The 24,719-nt window shown below is 44.4% G+C and overlaps 1 protein-coding gene across 1 annotated transcript in view; it reads left to right on the top strand.

The window, feature by feature from the left end:
* LOC137419272 (E3 ubiquitin ligase RNF157-like) overlaps positions 1–24,719 on the top strand; it is a 130,700-nt gene that overhangs the window by 60,539 nt on the left and 45,442 nt on the right. The window contains exons 8-10 of the mRNA XM_068105397.2: positions 1,913–1,979; positions 5,236–5,279; positions 12,260–12,307. Of these exons, the coding sequence (XP_067961498.2) occupies positions 1,913–1,979; positions 5,236–5,279; positions 12,260–12,307 (159 nt within the window). The remainder of the gene's footprint in view (positions 1–1,912; positions 1,980–5,235; positions 5,280–12,259; positions 12,308–24,719) is intronic.

The following is a 24,719-nucleotide window of genomic DNA, read 5'->3' as shown; positions in this document are numbered from 1 at the left end:
GTTGAGCATCCATTTTGACCCAAATCTATGATCAAGTTGTATGGCAAGCCCCATTTGGTGTGGCAATACTCCAGACCGAGGTCGACAGGCCTTAATAAAATTCTGCCCCCAAACGGCAACTCTTTCGTCTGTCTTGACAATCGGTCTCAAGAACATCTGAAGGCTTGCAGGAACAAGTGTCAGCTGACTATCGATGTCAGTCATACTGTGTGTGGTGGGGTATGACTTTGGACCTAAATCAATCAAGGCAATATCATTGGATATGAACTTGAGTGCCGTCTTTATGATCTGAGTCTTCTCATCTCCATGGTCAAGATTAGCATGATGCCCTCGCAGAATATTGTCGGTGCCATCTTTGAGACAGAGTACATCTGCCCTTCTTTCCTGTGTTGTGAAATACAAGGTGTCTTCGTATTTCTCTAGAAGTTTTATCTTTAGCCAATGCTTTGAATAAGAAAGGCTCTTCTCTGGTGACTGATCAAACTCCTGCAGCTTTTCATGGACTTGGTCCATGTTCATTACCCCATGCTCTAATTCTGAGTCTAACCATTCGCAGAATTCAATAAAAACTGCCTCTCGCTCCTCATCAATACTCCTCTGTTCTCTCTTCCTTTTTCCTTCCTCATCAGTCTTGGACAAACTGTCACCTCTCGCAAACATAAGTTTGCATCGCAAATGGTACAGTGTTTCTTCTGCTACCAAGTCGTTGATCCCTTCCAGGCGTCCAGTGACTTCAGTGCCCCAGTCATCCCCGCGACTCCGTGCTGTCTTCAGCAAGCTTGCCTTCAGTGTATCTGCAGTCAAATTATCTGGCACTCTGTATTTCTTTCTAGCTTGTGCTGGATTATTTTTGTAGAGCTGGGCTGGTTGGTTGCAAAGAATGCATACATCCTTATACAGGAGGTCAACTGACTGTGATCTTCTAGAACTGCAGCCAGTTGATGAACTGAACTCACAAGTAGTGCGTCTTCTCTTCAACTTTGATGACTCTTTCTCTGCCTTTGATGTTTGAGCTGACTTCTTGGTGGTTGCAACAAAGTTGTTGTACAGATCATTTTTACACTTCTGGTGGTACCTCAGTTTTCCTTCCTTTTGAGCCTCCTTCATACGTTCCACAACAGTAACATTTTCGACAGTTTCTGCTTGTTTCAATAAAGTTGAGTATCCCTTTGGAGTTGCCTGTATGAGCCTTTCAGCTGGTGTATCCGAGCGTGCACAGATGAAGCAATTGAGCACAGGTGGAGTAACGTCTTCATCCATATTGCTAGACTCCATGTCCTGCAAAGTAGAAAATGAGATATATTTAGAAATTATTTTTCCACAAAGGAGTGTCTGTGGTGAAATATAAATGTTAACAATCAACTCAGAATCATGAAAAACCCTTATTTGACCCCTCATAAGTTACTTAAGGGCCGATTTAAAAAAATAAAAATTCTCGAAAATAATTTTTCGGTACCCGAATTCAACAGCTTTTTTTCTGGGTTTCCCACGGGAGTTAACCTTCAACATTTTAACACATGTTATTACACACCTTTACAAACATATTGGTGAAGAAATTTTTTGGTAACAATTTAGTTAACAGATTTTCATATGTTTCCCTTACTAATAGGTCTGAGTTTGGTGTGTTTTGAAATCATTGTTTGTTGTTGGACTTGCCTGTAAATTGGCTTCTCGGGTAATATTTTTGATGGTTGTTTGAAGAAAGATGAATGGTAAAGGAAATGAGGATGTGTGAAGTAATGAGGGGAGAAGTCCAATATTACTCCATTTTGAATAATTAATATGTAGATGGGCCTTTATGAATTCGAGTATTGAAGGGCAAGGATAGCAGTATATTTGGATTGCCCCTGTGGAGATATTGTATATGTTTTCCGAGTGCGTATCTAGAATGATGCTATCTCTGCTTTTTCAGCTGTCTTTTGAAACTGACAGAGAGGTCTTCCCAATGGTGATTCAGGCTAATGTAACTGATGGAGGTGGTAAGTGAGAGAGTCTTTAAAAGGCATGGTTGTATTATATGCACACCTTGAAGTTTATTTTGACCAAAGTGAAATTCCCTGCAGAATAATCTTTACTTGTAAGCTCATAATTATTGATGCATTGTCAATAGGAGTGCTACATAGCCAAACAGTTCAATCTTGGTTTCATCAGACCACAGAATCTTGTTTCTCACAGTCTGAGAGTCCTTTCGGTGCTTTTTTGCAAACTCCAAGCAGGCTTTCATGTGTCTTTCAATGAGGAGAGGCTTCCGTCTGGCCACTCTGCCATAAAGCCCAGAGCGGTGGAGTGTTGCAGTGATGGTTGTCCTGGAAATTTCTCCCATCTCCACACAGAATCTCTGGAGCTCAGCCAGAGTGACCATCGGGTTCTTGGTCACCTCTCTTACCAAGGCCCTTCTCCCCCGATTGCTCAGTTTGGCCGGGCGGCCAGCTCTTGGAAGAGTCCTGGTTGTTCCAAACTTCTTCCATTTAAGAATAATGGAGGCCACTGTGCTCTTGGGAACCTTCAATGCAGCAGAATTTTTTTTGTAGGTATCCCCAGATCTGTGCCTCGACACAATCTTGTCTTTGAGCTCTGCAGGCAGTTCCTTCAACCTCATGGCTTGGTTTGTGCTCTGATATGCATTGTCAGCTGTGAGACCTTATATAGACAGGTGTGTGCCTTTCCAAATCATGTCCAATCAATTGAATTTACCACAGGCGGACTCCAATCAAGGTGTAGAAACATCTCAAAGATGATCAAGAAAAATGGGAGGCACTTGAGATAAATTTCAAGTGTCATAGCAAAGGGTATGAATACTTATGTAAATGTTATATTTCAGTTTTTTCTTTTTAATAAATTTGCAAAACTTTCTAAAATCCTGTTTTCTCTTTGTCGTTATGGGGTATTGAGTGTACAATCACGTGAAAAAGTAAGTACACCCCACGTAAAGTTTTGACTTTTTCAACATATTTCAACATACAGCTATTTGATCTTCATTTCAACAATATTGATATATAAAGGTGATATAATATAACAAATATCATGAAACATTTACATTTTGTAGTCCATTGTATAATTTAAATAAACATAAATGCAAATATCACATGTGGAAAAAGTAAGTACACCCTTGGCTCTAAGAGGTGGTATTGCCCGATTGGCAGAAACAACCTCAAGTAGGCGTTTCTTATAACTGTCTACCAGTCTCTGACATCGGCTGGGAGAAATTTTTGCCCACTCCTCCATGCAGAATTCTTTCAGCTGTGCGATGTTTGAGCGGTTTCTTGCATGCACAGCTCGTTTAAAATCCCCCCACAACATCTCGATGGGATTAAGATCCATGCTTTGACTTGGCCATTCCAGAACCCTCCATTTCTTTCTTTTCAGCCATTCCTTGGTGGATTTACTGGTATGTATAGGGTCATTGTCATTTTGCAAGGTCCACCTTCGTTTGACCTTCAACTTTCTGACAGATGGCCTCACATTATCCTCAAGCACCCTCTGGTACAATGAAGAATTCATAGTGGATTCTATGATGGTGAGCTGCCCAGGCCCTGATGCAGCAAAGCTGCCCCAAACCATAATATTTCCACCACCATGCTTTACAGTTGGTATCAGGTTCTTGTGGTCAAATGCCGTCTTTGGTTTTCGCCAAACATGTCTTCTGGTACTGTGGCCAAATAGCTCTACCTTTGACTCATCTGTCCAGAGCACATTGTTCCAGAAGTGCTGGTCTTTGCCTAGGTGTTCATTGGCAAACTTTAGTCTTGCCCTGATGTTCTTTCTGGACAGCAAAGGTTTCCTCCTGGCAGATCTCCCATGTAGATCAAATTTGTGCAGCCTCTTTCTAATGGTAGACTCATGCACTTTGACATCAACAGTGGCAACAGCTACATGCAGGTCCCATGATGACATTCTGGGGTTCTTAGAGACTTCTTTCAGCATCTTGCGGTCTGCTCTCGGGCTGAACTTGCTGGGGCGGCCTGGCCTGAACAAGTTGGCAATTATTTGGAATCTTCTCCACATGTAGATGCTCTTCCGGACAGTCGAATGATTGATTTCTAATTGTTTGGAGATCTTTTAAAATCCCTTCCCAGACTCGTAGGCATATATAACCTTCTTTCTGAAGGCCTCAGAGAGCTCTTTTGATCTAGGCATGGTGACGCCGCACACGTCAACAACAAAGAGCAAACCAAACTAAATGTCTGAGGTTTAAATAAGACAGGTTCCTCCAAGATCCTCTCTAACGATGTTCTAATCATATGCACCTGAGCTGGTGCACCTGATTCTAATTTTAGGTATTTGAAGTAGTGATAAATGTAGGGGTGTACTTACTTTTTCCACACACGAAATTTGCATGTATGTTTATTTAAATTATACAATGGCCTACAAAATGTAAATGTTTCATGATATTTGTTATAATATATCACCTTTATCTATCAATATTGTTGAAATGAAGATCAAATAGCTGTATGTTGAAATATGTTTAAAAAGTCAAAACTTTACATGGGGTGTACTTACTTTTTCACGTGACTGCACATTGATGAGGGAAAAAATGAATTTAAACGATTTCAGCACAAGGCTGCAACATAACAAAATGTGAAAAAAGTGAAGGGGTCTGATTACTTTCTGAATGCACTGTAAATTGTTCAGGCAATTGTTTGCTTTTTCATTGCTTGATAACAAACTCCCTCACTCTCTTCAATCTCACTCCTCCCTCCAGGTCTTTAAAACAGCTGTTCACTACAATCTCTTATCTTCCTCCATCCAAAACCTTGATCTTTTCTACTCCCGTTAATTCACCCCAGATCCACTTTTTTGACATACCAACTTCTTTCCTGGAAGTCCTAGCTGTGTCCATGTGTTTTTTCACCTCTCCCACCCCCCACCCCCCTTCCCACGCCTCCTCCCCCCAAGCCCTCTACCTCCCACCGATCGCCCGATGTCCCTGCTCTCAAATGTTGTATTGTGTGCTTCCCCCTCTCTCCCTATCTTGTCTCCCGCTCTCTTTATTTTGTCTTATGTGTCCTTTTGTTTTTTGTCATTAATGCTAGCTCTTACACGAGCCTCGATCTTGTATAGAAAACATAAATCCTTGATTAGAAGCCACTATTGAAGCCCATTAGACCTCATAGTCGCTGTGTTCCATTGTAAATTCAAAATATCTATTATGTAAATTGTGACGTTGTGTTTTTATATTTGTAACGAATGAATTATGATGGCAATTCTCACATGGCTCATTACTTTATTTTGTAGATGACACTGGCCATTCACACGTGCTCATGGCAACATTCGAAAAGGTAACGCACTTGCTCAGCGATATCTTTGTACACTTGGAACAACTTACAAATAGCATCACGACATAGTTAAAGGTATACATGATAAATAAGGCTTTGCATTTAACAATGTATGTAGATAATCTGGTGTATATAGATTGCAGTTGTTCTGAGAACCAATACGGACTCGATCACCTTTCACAAACTGACACATCACTGTTGAAGAGCTTTTTCATTCCTTTCGAACTTGTGAGGCTAACAAGTCACCCAATAAATTCCCACACCTATGTATGTCATGCAAAATACATTGGTCTAATCATTATTAATAATTAATTCATACGTGAATTCACAAAATACCTATCACATGCACACAGATCTTCTTTACAAGGAATAGAAACAATTAGAGTACACCACCTCCACTTGACAACAACAACATGAGGACACAGACACTGGGTGAGGAGACCACACAAATGATAACAAGTACAAAAAGTTTTAATTAAAACAAAAGCCGCGTCGATGTTACACAATGCCTAGATGCAGCTGTGCCTATAACGTCGATGTTATAGGCACAGGACATTCCTATTGATTCGATTACTTGATGTTATTTTTGTGCAAAGTGAAAATATATCTCGGCAATTTCCCGTGTGTGGCAACGAATTTTTAATATATCTCGGCATTTTCCCGTCTGTTATTTCAGGCGGTGTATGACTGACCATGCCGCGATTTAAAAAATATATATCTCGGCAATTTCCCGTGTGTGGCGACACGTGAACGAAGCTATGAACGCGTAAACGAAGAACGTAAAGCGTGTGGTGAGGTGGAAACAACTGGGAGGTGGCCGTGTACTGTGTGCAGGAAGGGTGTCGGAGTGAACTCCATTCAGTGTACAATGTGCGCTGGGTGGGTTCATCGGGAATGTGGTGGTCTGAGAGGGTCATTTACCAGTGTGGCAGCTACATTCAAATGTAAGGTGTGCACAGAGGGTGCACGTAAGGTGTGCACGGCCACCTCACCACACTCTTCGCGTGAACGAAGAACGAAGCTCCTCTCTCCACATTATTGTGACGACGTATAAATTAAATATTTTATCGTGACGATTGTCATCAAATGGACAAATTTTTAATATATCTCGGCATTTCCCCGTCTGTTATTTCAGGCGGTGTATGACTGACCATGCCGCGATTTAAAAAAAAATATCTCGGCAATTTCCCGTGTGTGGCGACCACTGAACTATAACACTACGTGGAACGGACGGTGCCCGTGATCCGCTGAAGCCACCGACATGTATGGCGCCCCCTATCGTATGCACCCAGAAAAATGAATGCCCCCATAGCCTTTGTGGGTAGGTGTAAGTTTTCCAAGATAAATTTTGCCATTATTTTCATCGCAAGAACGTACTAAAAATATTGAATCCATGATTATCAATGTTACACACATGACTAATACTGTAATGTACACTGTACTTGCACAAAATACAAGGCAAAACATGGCTATCAAGGTCGAGTTTAGGTAATTTTGTGGCATACTGTCCATAATTCACACACAAAGCAAATTACAATAAACATGTCAAAAAAAATTAAAGGAAGTGTAGCACAACAAAGCGCTTAAATTGCATCATATACTTCATACATGTACACATACATAGATATAATAGTGAGTAAACATGCATAAATGTCCATGATAGGTACATGAACATTTTCTGTACAGTGTATACAGTAACAAATATGTTGCATTTCAGAAATGAGCTGATGAGAGTGAGGCAAGAACTTTCAACTGTAGTTATACAAATAACAAGGCAAATTACTGTACACAGTCAAGTGTCAAAGCTTCATACTATTAAAAAAATTACCAGTGACAATAATTTTCACTATCATTAAGATCATACATGTCTTTGAAATATCTGGATGTTGTATGCTAATAAAAAAAAAAATCCAATTTATTATCATTTTCTACATAATATAAAGTCCATGTCTACTGATGACGAAACAAAATTGTTTTGGCTAGGAGCTTCCTTACTTTGGGCCCGGTAGCAGCATCTGTTTTTACCCTTCCTAAGTGGTAGAGCTTGATCTGTCCATACCGTGATGCAATTTTCTTGATCAGGCTGTGAATGTGGTTGTTGTCAATTGTAGTATCAAACTGGTGACGGTGCAACTGAGGAAATAAGTTCATGTGGCTTGTGTTCTCCAGAACTGAGGAAGAGATAGCAGATGTCACTCCACGGCCTTGAGGAAGCTTTCCTTGAGTTATTCTTAGAAGTCGCTGGAAACATTTCTCTGTTTCTCTACATACAGATACTACGCTAGCTGATGGCCTCTGCAGCCTCCCGCGATCTTTCATGGTGACAAAGTCATGAGCATTGCCATCAGAAGATGACATTGCATTGGCACATTCCATACAGTCCATATGCAGCCTAAGAGATTTCACAATGTATCCACTGATGTAGTTGACAGCCGCATCCTTATATTCTGATAAGGGCTCAATATGTGGCATGTCACTGTAGTCATGATCTGTCTTGCTGGGTTGTCTGGGAATGAGATCATACTTTCGAGTAATGTTCATAGTTGTGACATCATTGACGCTCTCAGTGTGAAGAATGGCTGTGTCATCACGAAGAATACAGTTCCCAGTGCCATTTTTTATGTGATGTCTCATCAACAGGCGTTTGTATGCAGCTTTGAACTGTCTTGCAGTGGGGTTGTTGTTGAATCCTCCACGTGCTCTGAGGGCGGAAAAGAACAATTCAATGTGATCCTGAGAGAATTTATACGTTAGTAGGTATTTGAGTGGGGCATCGGTTGGTGCGACAAGTTCTTGATACATGTTTAAAATGCTTCTGATGCTAACAACGAAGCCAACAAAACCAGTCTTTCTTGGTCCTTCACACATTTTCCTACCAGATCCATCTTTGAGACCGAGAAGGAAGACTTCAGCATCATGCAATCGTTGTTGAATGGATGCATGGTTGTCCCCTTTCAATGGTGCTTTCAGCCCCCTTCCAAACGGATTTCTGCTGTTTAAAGCATCGAAGGCTGAATCAACATGCCGAAGAAACTCTATAGTTGCACTGCAGCCCTGGAATTGTGGAAGTTGAAGTTTTTCTTCGCAATATTGCAGAGCATCAGCAACACTGGCACTGAATATTTGTGCTGCCAGGTTCACTTTCATTTTCTGCGTTCTCCACTGAATGTGGGCATTTTTTACCTTGTTCCCAAGTCGGAGTCCTTCAGATCCTTGAAGTTTGTGAAGCTCTTCAATGTATGTCCATTTCACACTTTGACCATCCTGCGTTCTAAAAATCCCACCATCTGCAAATGAATTGCGAAGTAGTTTCAGCATATGGCAGACGTCAAGTATCACATATACGCGCACGGAAGGGTCAGCTGGGTGTGGAAATGAAGGATCCATTCCATTGATGTTCACGTTTGCTCCTAGTACCTTCATCATTGCAATATGGCAGGATGGCCCATCGCACGTTAATGACACAGCACGTACACCAATGTTATTCAGTCGCAACAGACATTCCAGAACCAAATTTGCCCTTTCTGCTCCCGTCATTCCATCTATGAGGAAATATGCTAATGGTATTTTCCAAGATTCATTCACTGAGACTGCCATGAGAACAAGGGCATCTTTAGCTAATGGGGTGGCATCATCTGTTGCACCATTTCCAACATCTACATAGCCATGATATTTGCCTTCAGCAAATTCCACATGCTTGTGAATAGACATCTCGTCCAACATCAAGGCGATGATAGTCTCCTTTCCAGTTTCTCTGTTTCTGGTCACTTTTCCTGCTAGTGAGGAGAATGCCTGTTTCGTGAAACCTGGATCACCATCAATCCTACTGTACCATCTCCGAAGTTGGCGTGGGTGGGGTATGCTCAAGTCAAAAGTTTTTCTGACATATTCATAAGCCTTTGCCGAGTAGAATTGTAGTGTGAGTGCAAAGGACTTCAGCTCCTCAGGATAAGCAGATGATCCCTTTCCCTTTTTGCATTCAACGATTCTTGTCATCAAATCTTTAGGTATGCCATCAATGGTGCCATCAAGCAAGTCCGCGCAATTGGTGGAAATCAGGTTTTCATTCCGTAGCTCATTGATGACACCTCTCAGGGTCTCTACCTTCCGCTTAAAACGGCGTGTTCGTTGATGCACTACTTTCATTTTCTTTTGACATATTTCCAGTCTCTCTATGGACTTATCTAACTTGTGCTTCAATTTCCTCGGAGAGTCCATTGTAGCATAATTGTGCTCAGCCAGCGGGTCAACAGGGGCATTTTGCTGTGGCAATGGGCAAGAATGAAGATCTGGTTCCCTTAAAGGTGGTGTAGAAATGCGGACTGCTGGGCATTTCCGGTTGTTCACTTTCTGAAACAAAAAACAAAAAACAAAATTTCAAAGGGTAATTCCATGCAAACAGTGATGTACATTGCAGAAGCTAATAATTAAAATTGCTGTAATCACTATAGGAACTAGTAAATTTCATAAATTAGTATTTTAATCACAAAGTACCAGAAGGTCTTACATTGGTTGCCCATTTGTGTGCACACAAACAAAATCAGAATTTCTGCCAGTGTGCATTAGCAGGTAACATAAATGTTCCCAAAATGTGATCTCTTTCAATACATTAGTTGTCTAAGAGACTAAGACAATCAAATAGACAATGTCATCAGATATAAAGATAAATTCTTTAAAACTATTTTATTGCAGCCGTCTAATGACAGGTGCCTCTTTTGGTGAAAATTGTCATCCCTTAAACAATGGCTTTATTCCAAAGTGTTACTAAAATTCATTATGAAATTTAATTTTGTTTTACACCTCACCAATTGCATCAATTATTTCTGATGTGAAGGATTGTCTTAGTACCTCAAAACCTGATCAAGACACACAATATCAAAGATGGAATCACATGTGACATATATACTGTACATGTCACAATGTACTCTACCTGTATTTCTTAGTCTAAGTTTGATATAATTATTAATAATAGAACAGTGTACACTCAGAGCAACTTGGATTTAAATGTACAGATGTGAATACAACATACCTTTTGGAGATGACGAGGGAGGTCAAATATTGTTGGCACAGCAGAATCACGGAGCTTTACACGCAGTCCAAACGTGTGGAAGCTTTGTGCTGTGAAGTGCTTGGAGCATAGCACAGACCTGGCTGTTGGCATCCATCTGTCCCTCCGCATGTTTATCAGCCATTGCCTCAACCGATCTGGGTTGCATCGTGGAAACCTGAAAAAAAAAGTGATTACATGTAAGTGACAAAAGGGTGACAAGGGAAAAAAATGGAAAAAAATTGGCGTTTCCTTACCTGTGAAATGTCAACCCTTTCTCGCGATTTTCACGAACATCTCGATTCGTGCAGTTGATTGCAGAACAGGATGGCATTCTGTTTTACTCTAGTATCATGTCACCGAAGTGAAACAACTAAGAACAAATGTGCAATTATGAAAGAAATCTCTATATAAATCTTGCAAGATGTGTACGTCGTTCAATCACAGCGATACAAAAGCAATACGCTTTTTGCGTGACTAAATCCCATAATGCATTGCGATCCCGTGGCTTCATGTAAAACTCACTGCCTATGGGCCTTTTGTGTGTGTGTTCGCAGACTGTCCGTTCCACGTAGTGTTATAGTTCAGTGGTGGCGACACGTGAACGAAGCTATGCTCCTCTCTCCACATTATTGTGACGACGTATAAATTAAATATTTCATCGTGACGATTGTCATCAAATGGACGAATTTTTAATATATCTCGGCATTTTCCCGTCTGTTATTTCGGGCGGTGTATGACTGACCATGCCGCGATTTAAACAAAATATATATATCTCGGCATTTTCCCGTCTGTTATTTCGGGCGGTGTATGACTGACCATGCCGCGATTAAAAAAAAAAAAATCTCAATGGACTTGAAGTTACAGGCCTTTGAGAATTCATTTCGTTCTATAAAGGACAACTTTCATCGGATTTTCTTCCCGTTTTTTTTCAACCGAGTCTAAAACTATGTTAGCGACTGTGAAAAATGAAATGATATATCGAATTTGATTTGAAATAAAACTGTGTGAGAGAGGAAGACACCACGGGCCTACAAAACAGGCCTCAAAGCTATGCGAGTTAATAAAATGGTGGATATTTGTTTATATGAAGCCTCTCCCAAAATGGGTGGAGCTATGGTTCCCAGAATGGGTGGAGCTTTGAGGTTTTGTCTTCTCTGCAAGAACAACAACAAGAAGAAGAAGAACAAGAAGAAGAACAACAGCAGAGGGCACTCTATGACCAGCGTCTTGCGACGCGGCTAAAAACATATGATTATTCATCTCTAAATTTATCATAATCCACAAAGTAAAAAATATAGTTTTGGTTAAATAGGACAATATAATGTCATGGTTATATTAGACAACTTTGTCAAACTGTGCCAAAGGCCAATTGGGTGCACTAGTATGAGCCCGTAGACTTATTGACACAACTCACTATATGGGCGGTGCGGGCAAACACACACTGAGGAGCATGACATGGATAACTTTGACCTAATCCACATTCAGAGTACAAAATAAGCTTATACTGTAGTTACACTCGGCAACTTTGTTGAACTGTTTGATGCCACTTGGGGCGAATATTAAAGTAGGCCATGCAGTAGCGCTATATTAAAGTTGGTCTGTGTGCGGACTCACTCACTGATACACACGCACACACGCACACACGCACAAATGACACCTGTGCCAGTTACAATACTCTCTCCCATTCCTTTTGGGAACAGAAGCTAATCATTGGGTTGAAGGCTGAGCACTTGGGAAGTTAAATAATAATGATGTTTAAATCTTTCAATGAGAACTTTAATTTGGAAAAAAAATTTGGAACACAATTCTCAAATTGGAAATTAGGCTTTTGGAACTGACTTTGCAGCAGTACTTCCTGGTTAACTGCAAATAAGTACATAAGGCATTGTCTTGTCTTTTTGAATGATGGCTGTCCTGTGGTTTGTCTGTGTAGCATGGAGATGGCACATACTCTGCAAAACCTCTCAAGCAGAAGCAAGTGGTAAGTGCACCCAATTATACAATACTTACACATACTTAAGAATTTTGACATGTTCGTGATTAGCAAGTTATATATTTTTCTGTTGCACAAAGAGCATTAAAAATAAGCTATATATCAATTTGTATCAGATTGAATATACCTCTGACAATAACTAATTACAAGGCAAACTAGAAAGAGCAATTAGAGATTGCAAACCCTCGCCAGGATGTATTTTCAGTGGTTTTTAAGGCTTTTGTGTTAAAACAAATATGGCGGCCGAACCACGTGACCGATGACGTCATCTTTTTTTTTCTCCACCAATTTATCCCTAGATGACGCTCAATAAATTTCATCTTGATCAGATGAAGTTTTGTACTTGTCGTATTATGACGTCATAATGGAGACACCTATGACATCATCATTAACATATTTTATTCCCCATGGAGAGTTCTTTACAATGAGCCATGTCTCAATTTTTTCTGTTTGGCGCTTTTGGAGATGTAGAGGTGCAACGTTTTTCGGTTTTTCCAAGATGGCGGCCGAACCACGTCACCTATTACGTCATAATTATCATTAAAAATTCTACAGGTGGAGTTGCATCTATGGTGAAAATTTAGTGTCAATCAGACCAACGGTTGCAGAGAAAATCATATTTATTCTGTGCGGACAAACAAACAGACAAACGGACTCAAACGCAATACCCTCTCCTCAGGCGAATGTACTAACAATTCCAGAACACATAATATTGCATCAGGCTTCTGGACTATTTTATCTGTCGATATCATAAGGGTCTATAAATTTATTCTTTGTTTCATCATCGTCATTAATGGTCTGCCCCAATTTGGACGTTGCTGCCAAAACAGCTTCTCTGGCACTGAAATACACTGGGCAGTTTGCTCATGCGTTTCCCACTGTGTCAGGATTTGTCAGGATTTACACCGACAACCACCAGAATATAATACGGAAGCTGAGCCAATTGAGCCAATGCAGAATTTGCTCAGGTCAGTGTGGCTTTAAAATATTGCAAAGGTTTCCATTTTACTTTTACATGGAAGAGCCTTACTCCTCAGTCACATTTTCTCGACGGCTAGGATACGGCGGCCGTACCCCCCCTAAATTGACAGAAACGTGCGGCGGCCGCAGAGTTCCTGAGGTGGCCTCAGGGTGGCCCTAGGGCGTATGGCTATCTTTTACAGGCCGTAGGGGTCGCCGTGGAATTACAGCGCGGAGTTGTAACTTTTTTCATTTCTAGGTCGGCCGTAGCAATTCGACAAGCCGTAGCCATGACAACTGTAAGTGCTGTTATACATATGAAAAAGAACTGGTATATATACCCACTCGTTGCCGTCCGTCTGGCCACACGTTCGCCTTAGGGGCCCCCTGCGGTCGCCTTGCGGGCACCTTGAGGCTACCTTGCGTCTGCCTTGAAAATTCTATGGCCGCCGCAGGGACGCCCTAAGGTCACCGTGCGACATCAAATCAAAGACCGTACGGCACCCCCACGTTTTCGGTCTCCACAATTTCTAAATACCCCGTGTGGCTACCCGAAAAATAAAAACATATGTGACTGCTACATTGTGTGACCGTGGAAATACTGCGGCCGCCCTATAATTGCTAGTGGCCGTATATGTTTTAGACCCTACGGCCGCCGAGCCAAATGTGACTGAAGTATTAGCTGCCAGTCATCCACGAAAATAATTAACAACGCCTTTGTCACATATTAACTTTTTGAAACATCACTAAAAAGCAACTGAAAATGAAAATGTATATAGATAGATATACTAGCTTGGCTCGGCTCGCGCGTCGTTACTGAGGAACGGGCTTATTTTAGCTGAGGCTAATGACTGTACCTGAGTTGCTGTGTTGTCATGATTTACATCAATCATAATACAAACAATTATTTTGCACAAATGTATTTGTTGTGTTTGTGATATTACATTTTTATAGGCAATTTAGGTTGAAGATTTAGGTTGAATGTTTTTTTTTCAAGAAAGAACCCCTCAGCACATACATAGTGGAGAGGTAGGCGCAGACTGGAAGTTTGGGACGATTACACCTCACCACCACGTAATTCAAAACACCTCACCACCAGGTAATTCAAAACACCTCACCACCACGTAATTTAAAACACCTCACCACGTAATTTAAAACACCTCACCACCACGTAATTCAAAACACCTCACCACCACGTAAATCAAAACACCTCACCACCACGTAATTCAAAACACCTCACCACCACGTAATTCAAAATACCTCACCACCAAGTAATTCAAAACACCTCACCACCAAGTAATTTAAAACACCTCACAGCCAGAAAACACATAATAAAAACACCTCACCACCACGAAATTAAAAACACCTCACCACCACGAAATTAAAAACACCTCACAGCCATAAAACACGTAATAAAAACACCTCACAGCCACGAAATTAAAAACACCTCACCGCTACGACGAAATTGAAAACACCTCACAGCCATAAAACACGCAATAAAAACACCTCACAGCCACGAAATTAAAAACACCTCACCACCACGAAATTAAAAACACCTCACCACCACGAAATTGAAAACTCGTCATCACCACATAATTAAAAACACCTCACCACCACGTAATTAAAAACACCTCACCACGACGAAATTGAAAACACCTCACAGCCATCAAACACGTAATAAAAACACCTCACAGCTATAAATCATGGAATAAAAACATCTCACCACCACAAAATTAAAAACACCTCACAGCCATAAAACACGTAATAAAAACACCTCACAGCCACGAAATTAAAAACACCTCACAGCCATAAAACACGTAATAAAAACACCTCACAGCCACGAAATTAAAAACACCTCACCACCATGTCATTTAAAAACACCTCACCACCAAGTAATTCAAAACACCTCACCACCACGTAATTCAAAACACCTCATCACCAACTAATTCAAAACACCTCACCACCACGTAATTCAAAACACCTCATCACCAACTAATTCAAAACACCTCACCACCACATAATTAAAAACACCTCACCACCACGTAATTATAAATGCCTCACCACCACGTAATTCAAAACACCTCATCACCAACTAATTCAAAACACCTCACCACCACATAATTAAAAACACCTCACCACCACGTAATTATAAATGCCTCACCACCACGTAATTCAAAACACCTCATCACCAACTAATTCAAAACACCTCACCACCACATAATTAAAAACGCCTCACCACCACGTAATTATAAATGCCTCACCACCAAGCAATTCAAAACACCTCACCACCACGTGATTCAAAACCACCACAACGTTATTAAAAACACTTCACAACCACGAAAACAAAAGTTTGAGGGAGTCGTTAAGTGACAACACAGACACTGCCCAGATGTGTAGATATATAGATAAATGACTGCACCCGAGTTGCCGTTTTGTCATGGTTTACACCAATCATAATTCAAACAATTATTTTGCACAAATGTATTTGTAATATCCGTGATATCACATTTTATAAACAATTGAAGTTGAAAAAAAAAAAATTCCTCAAAGAAATTCCAAAAAAAAAAAAAAAAAAAAAATTGGAAAGAATTTCAAAAGAAATACCCTTAGGACATACCGACGGGGGAGATAGGTGCATACCAGAAGTTTGGTACGATTTCACAAAAGTTTGAGAAAGTAGTTTAGTGACAAGACAACACAAGACAAGACAACACAACACAACACAGGACAGGACAGACGCTGCACAGATATATATATGTGTATATATATATATTGTTGTGGATATGAGGATTGTGTTTTTTTTTTATTGTGTTTTTTTATTATTATTGCTTTGTTCTGGACCCTCCTTCCTCCAGTTATGTATAAAGGTCAAAGGGCGTCCCATAATTAGGTCATAAACAATCACGTCAGCCAATCATAGATTTCCCCCTTTGTTGATAGTTATATCTTTATTATGTGTATTAGGGTAAGGCCTTGTCTTCCATTAAGATGACACTCCATTGCACCAAGTGAAACCAGATAGATCCCCTTTCATTCCCATTCCCAAAATCTCCATTTCCAGCTACATCCCCTCCAAGTCTCCATTGCCAACCGCACTGGGCAGTTTGCCAGGTTTGTTACAGCGGTGGGTTGCTGATTTCGCCCCAAAGCCGCCATTGAACATGTGCTCAGCTCGGGGAAGAAGGGTGTGCCTGCCCATCGTCATCAAGGGCGGAGCCAGAGGGCCGTGCCGACCAATCAGGGCCGAGGCGAGCTGACCGATGGGCGTGTCCTGAAGGCCGGCGGCTTGATCGCCTGAGGCGCTATAAAAGCGCGCGCGCAAGAACCGAGTAGTAGTTGGACAGGGAGACGTGCAAGTTGTTGACTTGAGTGGTTGGACCAGATGAGCTTTGACAAGATGAGAGAGACGAGTCCTGAAAAGAGCACACGACGTCCACACAGCCGCAGCAGCAACAGCCACAGCAGCAACAACAGCAGCTTGGAGCCTGGACGGCAGTTTTGAGCAGGGCCGCGAAGGAACGGCGGCTGCGAAACGCGCCGATCGTGCTGCAGGACCCATTGGACCTTCCTCTCCCTCCAGCCATCCACCTCCTGCCTTTCCATCCTTTTGTGTACGTGAGTTTGTTCTGTGTGTCTTGTCCCTGGGTTAATTAAGACTGTAGGTAAGCTAGCGATTTTCACTGTGTCTCTAATATCTTCTGTAAATTATTTTCTTATCTTTCCTTCTTCCTTGGTTACTTTGAGCATGTAAATAATAGGAATAAATTTAGTAGTATTTCCAACCTTTTCGTCTTCTTCTTCTTCTTCACATCCATGTCGCTTTTGTCTTTTCCATATTGAATATCTGTGGCGCGATCCGGCCAACGTTCAGGAATCGGGTTAGTCGGGGTAACTGTTCGGCCGCGGTGCCATCCGCTCGGCAAACCAACATCTTATCCGCGGTCCGTAACAATTGGTGTCGGGAGCGGGGTCGGACCCGAAGCGCGCTTAACGCGCTCAAAATTACGAGCTGCTGAAATTTGTTTTGTTTTAAAAAACCCGAATTTTGAAATCGCGCCATGGATAGTCAAGGCGATCGGATGCAGGTGGGTGAGCTAGAAGAGGGGTTAGGGGTAACTCAGGACCGGAGGGAAGAAATGGTGGAGGAGAACAATGAGGAGGTGGTTGAGGAGGTATCAGGGTCACAAAATGGCGCCCTCGCGCACATGGTTATTGCGGCGCCAAATTTAGCCGCGCCCGTGGTCGCGGCAGCCGAGCCAGAGATGCCAGAGTACATGCGAGTCTTTATGAGTCAAATGATGGCAAAAATGGATGCCCAAAGTGATAAGTCCACCCGAGAGCGAAGAAAAATGGGTGAGCGATTGGAGGGCCAAATGGGGGTAATGAGGGACGAAGCGAGGGGTACCAGTGCCCAAATTGGGAAGATAGACAGTAAATTTGAGGGGTTAGACAAGAAAATTGAGGGGTTAGACAATAATTTTAAGGGATTAGACAATAAATTTGAGGGGTTAGACAACGGGATAAAAGAGGTGAAAAATGGGTTAACGGGGCTAGAAGATAGGATGGAAGACAAATTGCGGGCAATAGGGGAGCAATCCGCCCGGGAAATTAAACAAATGGGAGAGCAGATAGAGGAGGTGAAAATCGGGCTAGAAGGGAAATTGGATGCTCAGAGGGATGAATTGGAACAGATGAGGGTGGCATCTACAAAAGAGATGAAGGAGGAGATACGACGAGGTGTAAGCGAGGAGGTCTCGGGGGTACGCGAGGAGGTAAAGCGAGGTGAGAAGCGTATGGAGAAAGAGGTGAGAAATGGAACGGCTAGGTTACAAGGGGGCAAAGAGAACCTGACGGAGGAGGTGGAACAGCTGACAGTGGGACAGACGGAGTTAGTGGAGCAGGTACAAAGGAACACTGCGGTACTGGGAGGGTTAAAAGCGACACAAAAAGAACTAAAAGACGACTTGATAGCGATGAAGAGGCAATGTCAGATGGTACGTGAGGGACTGACAACGAGGTTGGACGAGGTGACAGAAGTAATGGAGACGAAGGACCAGGAGGTGAGGACGCACATAGAAACGGTTAAGGTAGAGGACGAAATAGAGGAGACGCACAGGGAAATACAAGAGGTGAAGGAAAAATTAGAGAAGGTGGAAGAGGGGGTGAGTGAAATTAAGAAGAGACGGACGGAAACTAAGAGGGAGATAAAGGAGGAGGTGATGGAATTGGTACAAGGTCTGTGCTCGAATCATGAATATGTGCTCGCTAACCAAATAAAGAGTTTGCAGGTGGCGAAGGAGGTGCGGAGACGAGGTGCCAAGGTGAGTGGCGATATACGAGGAAATGTATATGATGTGAGGGGAGCTTCAGTCGGCTTGGGGGTTGATTTGGATCCGGGTGTTCGTGAGAGGCCGTTGGTGAAGTGTGCGACAGGTACGGTGTGTGAAGGAGGAGGTGTGCGAGAATGTCCGACTCTGGGGTGTGTGAGGAAAAAGTAAGCGCCGAGGAGTGAGTGTGCTGTCAAGAGTGAGTTGGTCGTAGCGCGTGTGCGAGGGAGCACATGGAAGCGCGTCGTAGGGAGTGTTACAAGGGATGTAACGGAAGCATGCACGCCTGTGGAGAGTGTTACGGAGGGAGTAACGGGAGAGTGTGCGCAAGAGGATGCGCGAGAAAGCTGTGTAACGGATGGGTGCATGAGGAAAGAGTGCGCTGTCGAGAGTAAGGGAGAATGCACACCTGTGGTGAGTGTTACGGAGGGTGTAACAGGAGAGTGTGCGCAAGAGGATGCGCCCGAAAGGTGTGTAACGGACGGGTGCATGAGTACAGAGTACGCTGTCGAGAGTAAGGGTGAGTGCGCGACCGAGTGTGGAGGTGAGAGTACTAAGAGTGACACGGAGCGTGAGTTGGTTGTGGCAGGTGAGAGAGAGGATGTACACCTGGAATGGAAGGATGCACACCTGGAATGGTAGAGCGTGTGTGGGAATGCACACTTGAGTTAGTAGTGAGGCACGTGGTTGGGTGTGCAAGTGAGAGCACACCTGTGGTTGTCACAGAGGAGGTGACCGAGAAGGGGGCGCGAAGAGGTGTGTTGGTGAGGCGTGCGAACGACGAGTGTGTGCAAAGGTGTGCAGTGGTCAGGTGTGTGACCAAGTCTGTGAGCGGAATGAGTGTACCTGGGTGTGTCAGGGAAGGTGCAATGACCAAGAGCATGGAGACGGCTGGATGTGTGAGCAAGGAACGGGCTGCGGGGTGTGAGCATGCAGGTGAAGCATCGACGGTAACCGGGTTAGCGGTTAGAGCGACTTATAGCCGAATCGGGCCCTCAGTGCGCGCCGGGCAGCTTCGCATGCCGCGAGGACCAGCGGGGATCCGAACCACGGCGGTTTCTAAAGAACCGCCGTACGCGATCCACGCCGGGCCGCGCTTTGAACGGCCGCGTCCGTGCTCCACTAGGCGGAGCGGGCAGCCCGATAGGAAGGGTCGTCATGGCGACCCCTTTTTGTTGAGGCGTTCTGGCAGGTCGAGATCGGGCCATTGGACGGCTCTGTGCCGAGATGGTGCGTGGGATCTCGGCCCGGGTAAGTGTCCTTCCCTGCACCGAATGCCGGACGCATCCAGCCGCTGGCACCAAGCAACCCGCATTCATTGCTCGGCTGTGCGAAGCCGGGCTGTAGAAGTGAATTGGCGCACCGAGAGGCTCAAGTGAGTAGACTTGATGATGAGGATAGTGTTTTGGCCCCGAAATTAGAAAAAGCAAAAATTTGATGATTGGCAAAGGATTGGCAGAGTGATGATTGGTAATGCTAGAGTGATTGGCAGATGATTGGCAAATTTTTGATTGGCTGAAATTTGGTGTGCAAAATTGGTAGTGAGAGATACCCGATGTGGTGGGATGGCAACTCCGTCATCCCTCACAAAGGGGGGGCAAAGGAGCACTAGGTTATGGGGTTTGGCAGTGAAAACTAGCCCGGGAGGGTTAGGATATAATGTAGGGATCTAGAGAAGAAGACCTTAGGTAACGTTAAGATTAGGTAGTGACAATGATACCTGTAGTGGGGACGCAGGTAGATTAGTGTGGATGATAATGACGTGGTATGTGCTTAGTTTAAAGGGAAGACGGGGAGCACTAAGTTAGCAGGGCAACAGGTAGATTAGATGATGCCGTGTGTGAGGAACAGGTGAGATTGCACAGGTGTGCAACTGGACAGGTGTATGGAGCAGTGTTTGAGTGAGTGATGGTGATGAGTATTGTGTTGACCAAATGGTCCAGGAAGGAAGGAGGGTGCAGGTGGCACCAGGTGTGATTGCACAGGTGTGCAACAACAGGTGTATGGAGCAGTGTTTGAGTGAGTGATGGTGATGAGTATTGTGCTGACCAAATGGTCCAGGAAGGAAGGAGGGTGCAGGTGGCACCAGGTAAGATTGCACAGGTGTGCAACAACAGGTGTATGGAGAATGGTTGTGTGAAATACATGGAGTGTGGAATACATGGAGTGTGGAATACATGGAGTGTGGAATACATGGAGTGTGGAATACATGGAGTATTGGAATGGATGGTCGTGGAGTGAATATGGTGGAAACTATGGAGTGGAGTGGATGGTGCGAAGGTGTGAATGGGGGAAGGATGGACCCCCATCACGAATACCCGGGGAGGGTAGTGTAAGTGTTAGGTAGAGGGTATAGGTAAATTGTGGTTGGATATTGGCATCTGTGGTGCGGGTGAAAGAATGGTATTTGGATGGGTGCATTAGTGTTGTGGAAATGGCTGGGCGTGTAGCCTGTTAGTGTGTGTAGTTGGTTTGGGCACTCCACCACTGTGAGGATGTCGGCCAGGTGAGGCCGCAGGTGGGCTCTGGGAGCCGGTAGAGTTGTTGTGGATGGGGCCCGAGGATCCGGAGGACGGACCCGGGTAGCCCAGTGCCAGAGGGCACCAAGGGGTGACAGAGCCAGGAGGGGCCTTCCCCAGTTAGTTAGGTTAGGGTGAGGAGCTAGGTAAGTTTGGGTGGCAACTGCAGTGGTGGAGGTGTGCAGGTGGGTAGACCTGCTGGGAGAGCTACACGACCCAGCCCGGAAATTGTGCAAGGGCACCGGGAGATGAATCGGGCGAGTGAGACCCCAAATTGAGAAGCACCACAGTTTGGTCAATGGGAATTGGTTTTTAGAACCCATAGTGTAAGTTGGCCAATGGATTGGCAGGGAAAGACCCCGGGTAGTGTAAAGTGTGTTAATGTCATTTAGAGGATAGTTAGGATGAAGATCTCCTCGCACCATCTGCATCCACTCACCTGGAATGACGTACCGCCACACCATGCCAGGTTGTTTTTATTATTTTTATGATGCAAATGTTTTGGATTGTGAGACGCATCATGACGTAGGTGTGACATTGTGCTTGTTGTTCCATCTCTCCCTCCTTATGAGGATTGATGATGAATTGGTGATGGCAAATTTTGGTTAGAGGGATTGTGGAGACGAATTTGGTATAGGGGAAATATGGGGAAGACGTGACGGTAGCGACTGATTTGTAAATGTGTAGATTTTGTAAATATGGGGTAAGGGCAAGGGTAGAGTAGGTGACAGGGTGGGTGACGTACGGTAGGGACGAGCTTTCTCACTTCGCTCTCCGTACGCACTTCGCCTTGCATTGCCTTGATTGATGTGTACCCTTGTGACCTTACCCCTCGCTCATCTGTCTTTTCCCCCCTTTGTCTCCCACATGAGGACCTGTGCGCCACTGGGCGCCGAGGGGAGCGTGCGTGAGTCCGCCATTGTGCGCCCGGAACTCCCAGAACCAGCTGTCTGCATCGATGCACCACATTATGGACCACATGTCTGTGGCCGAGCACCACTTATGGACCCCGTGGGTTGGGGCATGGCCCCTCTGCTGGCACCGGCCATGAAGGCCCGAGATCTTGCTGGCGGACCTTGATCACAGGGCACCGATGCCCCACAGGTGAACCACACTAGTCGGCCCTGTGGGCCATAAATAAAATAAAAATGGACACGTTTTGTGCGAATTGTAATACAAATAGGCCGCCAGCAAAAGAAAATGACAACATCTGGAAGAAAGCAAATAGCCAGCAGAGGGAGCCGAAGAGCAAGAGACCACCTGCAGGGTTAGGGGTTGTTGTTTTTATTTTTATTCATGAACAGTGATGACTGTGCACCGATTGGTGCTTGAGGGTGTGTTGGTGCGTTTTGGGTGCTTTCAGGGTGCATTGATGCAGAGCAGACTGTCTCTCCCCCCCAAAAGAACAATCACAGGTCCTGGGTTAGTTTTGTAAATAAAAGCAGAGCCATTGTAAATAATGCTCCCCACCGTCAGTGTATAGTTTGAAGACCATGCCGCAATTCGGTTAGCTGTGGGCGTGAATCTGTCAGGCAGGGTGCAATGGAGCAGCGGGACATATTTATTTATGTTTTAAAACTGTCGCACTCAGGGTCAGGTTAAAAGTAGAGGGAACTACACCTACGTGTCACACTAAATTAAAGTTATAGGCCCGGGACGTGCCTAAGAGGAGGAGGTTGCAGTGTTGTGGATATGAGAATTTACAATTGACGCTACTTTTATTTACAAAACTAACCCAGGACCTGTAATTGTTCTTTCTGGGGGGGAGACAGTCTGCTCTGCATCAATGCACCATGAAAGCACCTATAACGCACCAACACACCCTCAAGCACCAATCGGTGCACAGTCATCATTGTTCATCAGTGTTCATGAATAATCAAAATAAACCAACAACCCCTAACCCTGCAGGTGATCTCTTGCTCTTCGGCTCCCTCTGCTGGCTATTATTATTTCTTCCAGATGTTGTCTTTTTCCTTTGCTGGCGGCCTATTTGCAATAAAGTAGAGTGCACCCAACGTGTCTCTTTTATTTTCTTTATTTATGGCCCACAGGGCCGACTAGTGTGGTTCACCTGTGGGGCATTGGTGCCCTGTGGCCAAGGTCCGCCAGCAAGATTTCGGGCCTTCATGGCCGGTTCCAGCAGAGGGGCCATGCCCCAACCCATGGGGTCCATACGTGGTGCTCGGTCACAGGCATGTGGTCCATAATGTGGTGCATCGATGCAGACAGCTGGTTCTGGGAATTTCGGGCGCACAATGGCCGACTCACGCACGCTCCCCTCGGCGCCCAATGGCGCACAGGTCATGTGGGAGATAAAAGGGGGAAGACAAATGAGCGAGGGGTAAGGTCACAAGGGTACACATCAAACAAGGCAATGCAGGGCGAAATGCATACGGAGAGCGAAGTGAGAAAGCTCGTCCCTACCGTACGTCACCCCCCCTGTCACCTACACTACCCTTGCCCTTACCCCATATGTACAAAATCTACACCTTTACAAATTCGTCACTACTGTCACGTCTTCCCCATATTTCCCTTATACCAAATTCGTCTTCACAATCCCACTATCCAAAATTTGCCATCACCAATTCATCATCAATCCTCATAAGGAGGAAGAGATGGAACACAAAGCACAATGTCACACCCACGTCATGATGCGTCTCACCATCCAAACATCTGCACAATAAAAAATAATCAAAACATGGCATGGTGTGGAGGTACGTCATCTCAGGTGAGTGCATGTAGATGGTGCGAGGAGACTCCAATCCTAACTATCCTCTAAATGATTTTAACACACTTTACACTACCCGGGGTCTCTCCCTGCCAATCCATTGGCCACTTACACTATGGGTTCTAAAATCCAATTCCCATTGACCAAACTGTGGTGCTTCTCAATTTGGGGTCTCACTCCCCCGATTCATCTCCCGGTGCCCTTGCACAATTTCTGGGCTGTGACGTGTAGCTCTCCCAGCAGGTCTACCCACCTGCACACCTCCACCACTGTAGTTGCCACCCGAGCTTACCTAGCTCCTCACCCTAACCTAACTAACTGGGGAAGGCCCCTCCTGGCTCTGTCACCCCTCGGTGCCCTCTGGCACTGGGCTACCCGGGTCCGTCCTCCGGATCCTCGGGCCCCATCCACAACAACTCTACCGGCTCCCAGAGCCCACCTGCGGCCTCACCTGGCCGACATCCTCACAGTGGTGGAGTGCCCAACCAACTACACACACTAACAGGCTACACGCCCAGCCATTTCCACAACACTAATGCACCCATCCAAATACCATTCTGTCACCCGCACCACAGATGCCAATATCCAACCACAATTTACCTATACCCTCTACCTAACACTTGCACTACCCGCCCCGGGTATCCGTGATGGGGGTCCATCCTTCCCCCATTCACACCTTCGCACCATCCACTCCACTCTATAGTTTCCACCATACTCACTCCACGACCATCCATTCCAATACTCCATATATCCAACACTCCATGTATTCCACACAACCATTTATTCCATACACCTGTTCCTCATACCTGTTGTTGCACACCTGTGCACTCACACCTGGTGCCACCTGCACCCTCCTCCTCTTCCTG

This window comes from Myxine glutinosa, chromosome 1, assembly GCF_964187855.1.
Source record: "Myxine glutinosa chromosome 1, kmMyxGlut1.1, whole genome shotgun sequence".
NCBI lineage: Eukaryota > Metazoa > Chordata > Myxini > Myxiniformes > Myxinidae > Myxine > Myxine glutinosa.
The sequence above is the reverse complement of the archived record's forward strand: the minus strand, read 5'-3'. Positions and strand labels throughout refer to the sequence as shown.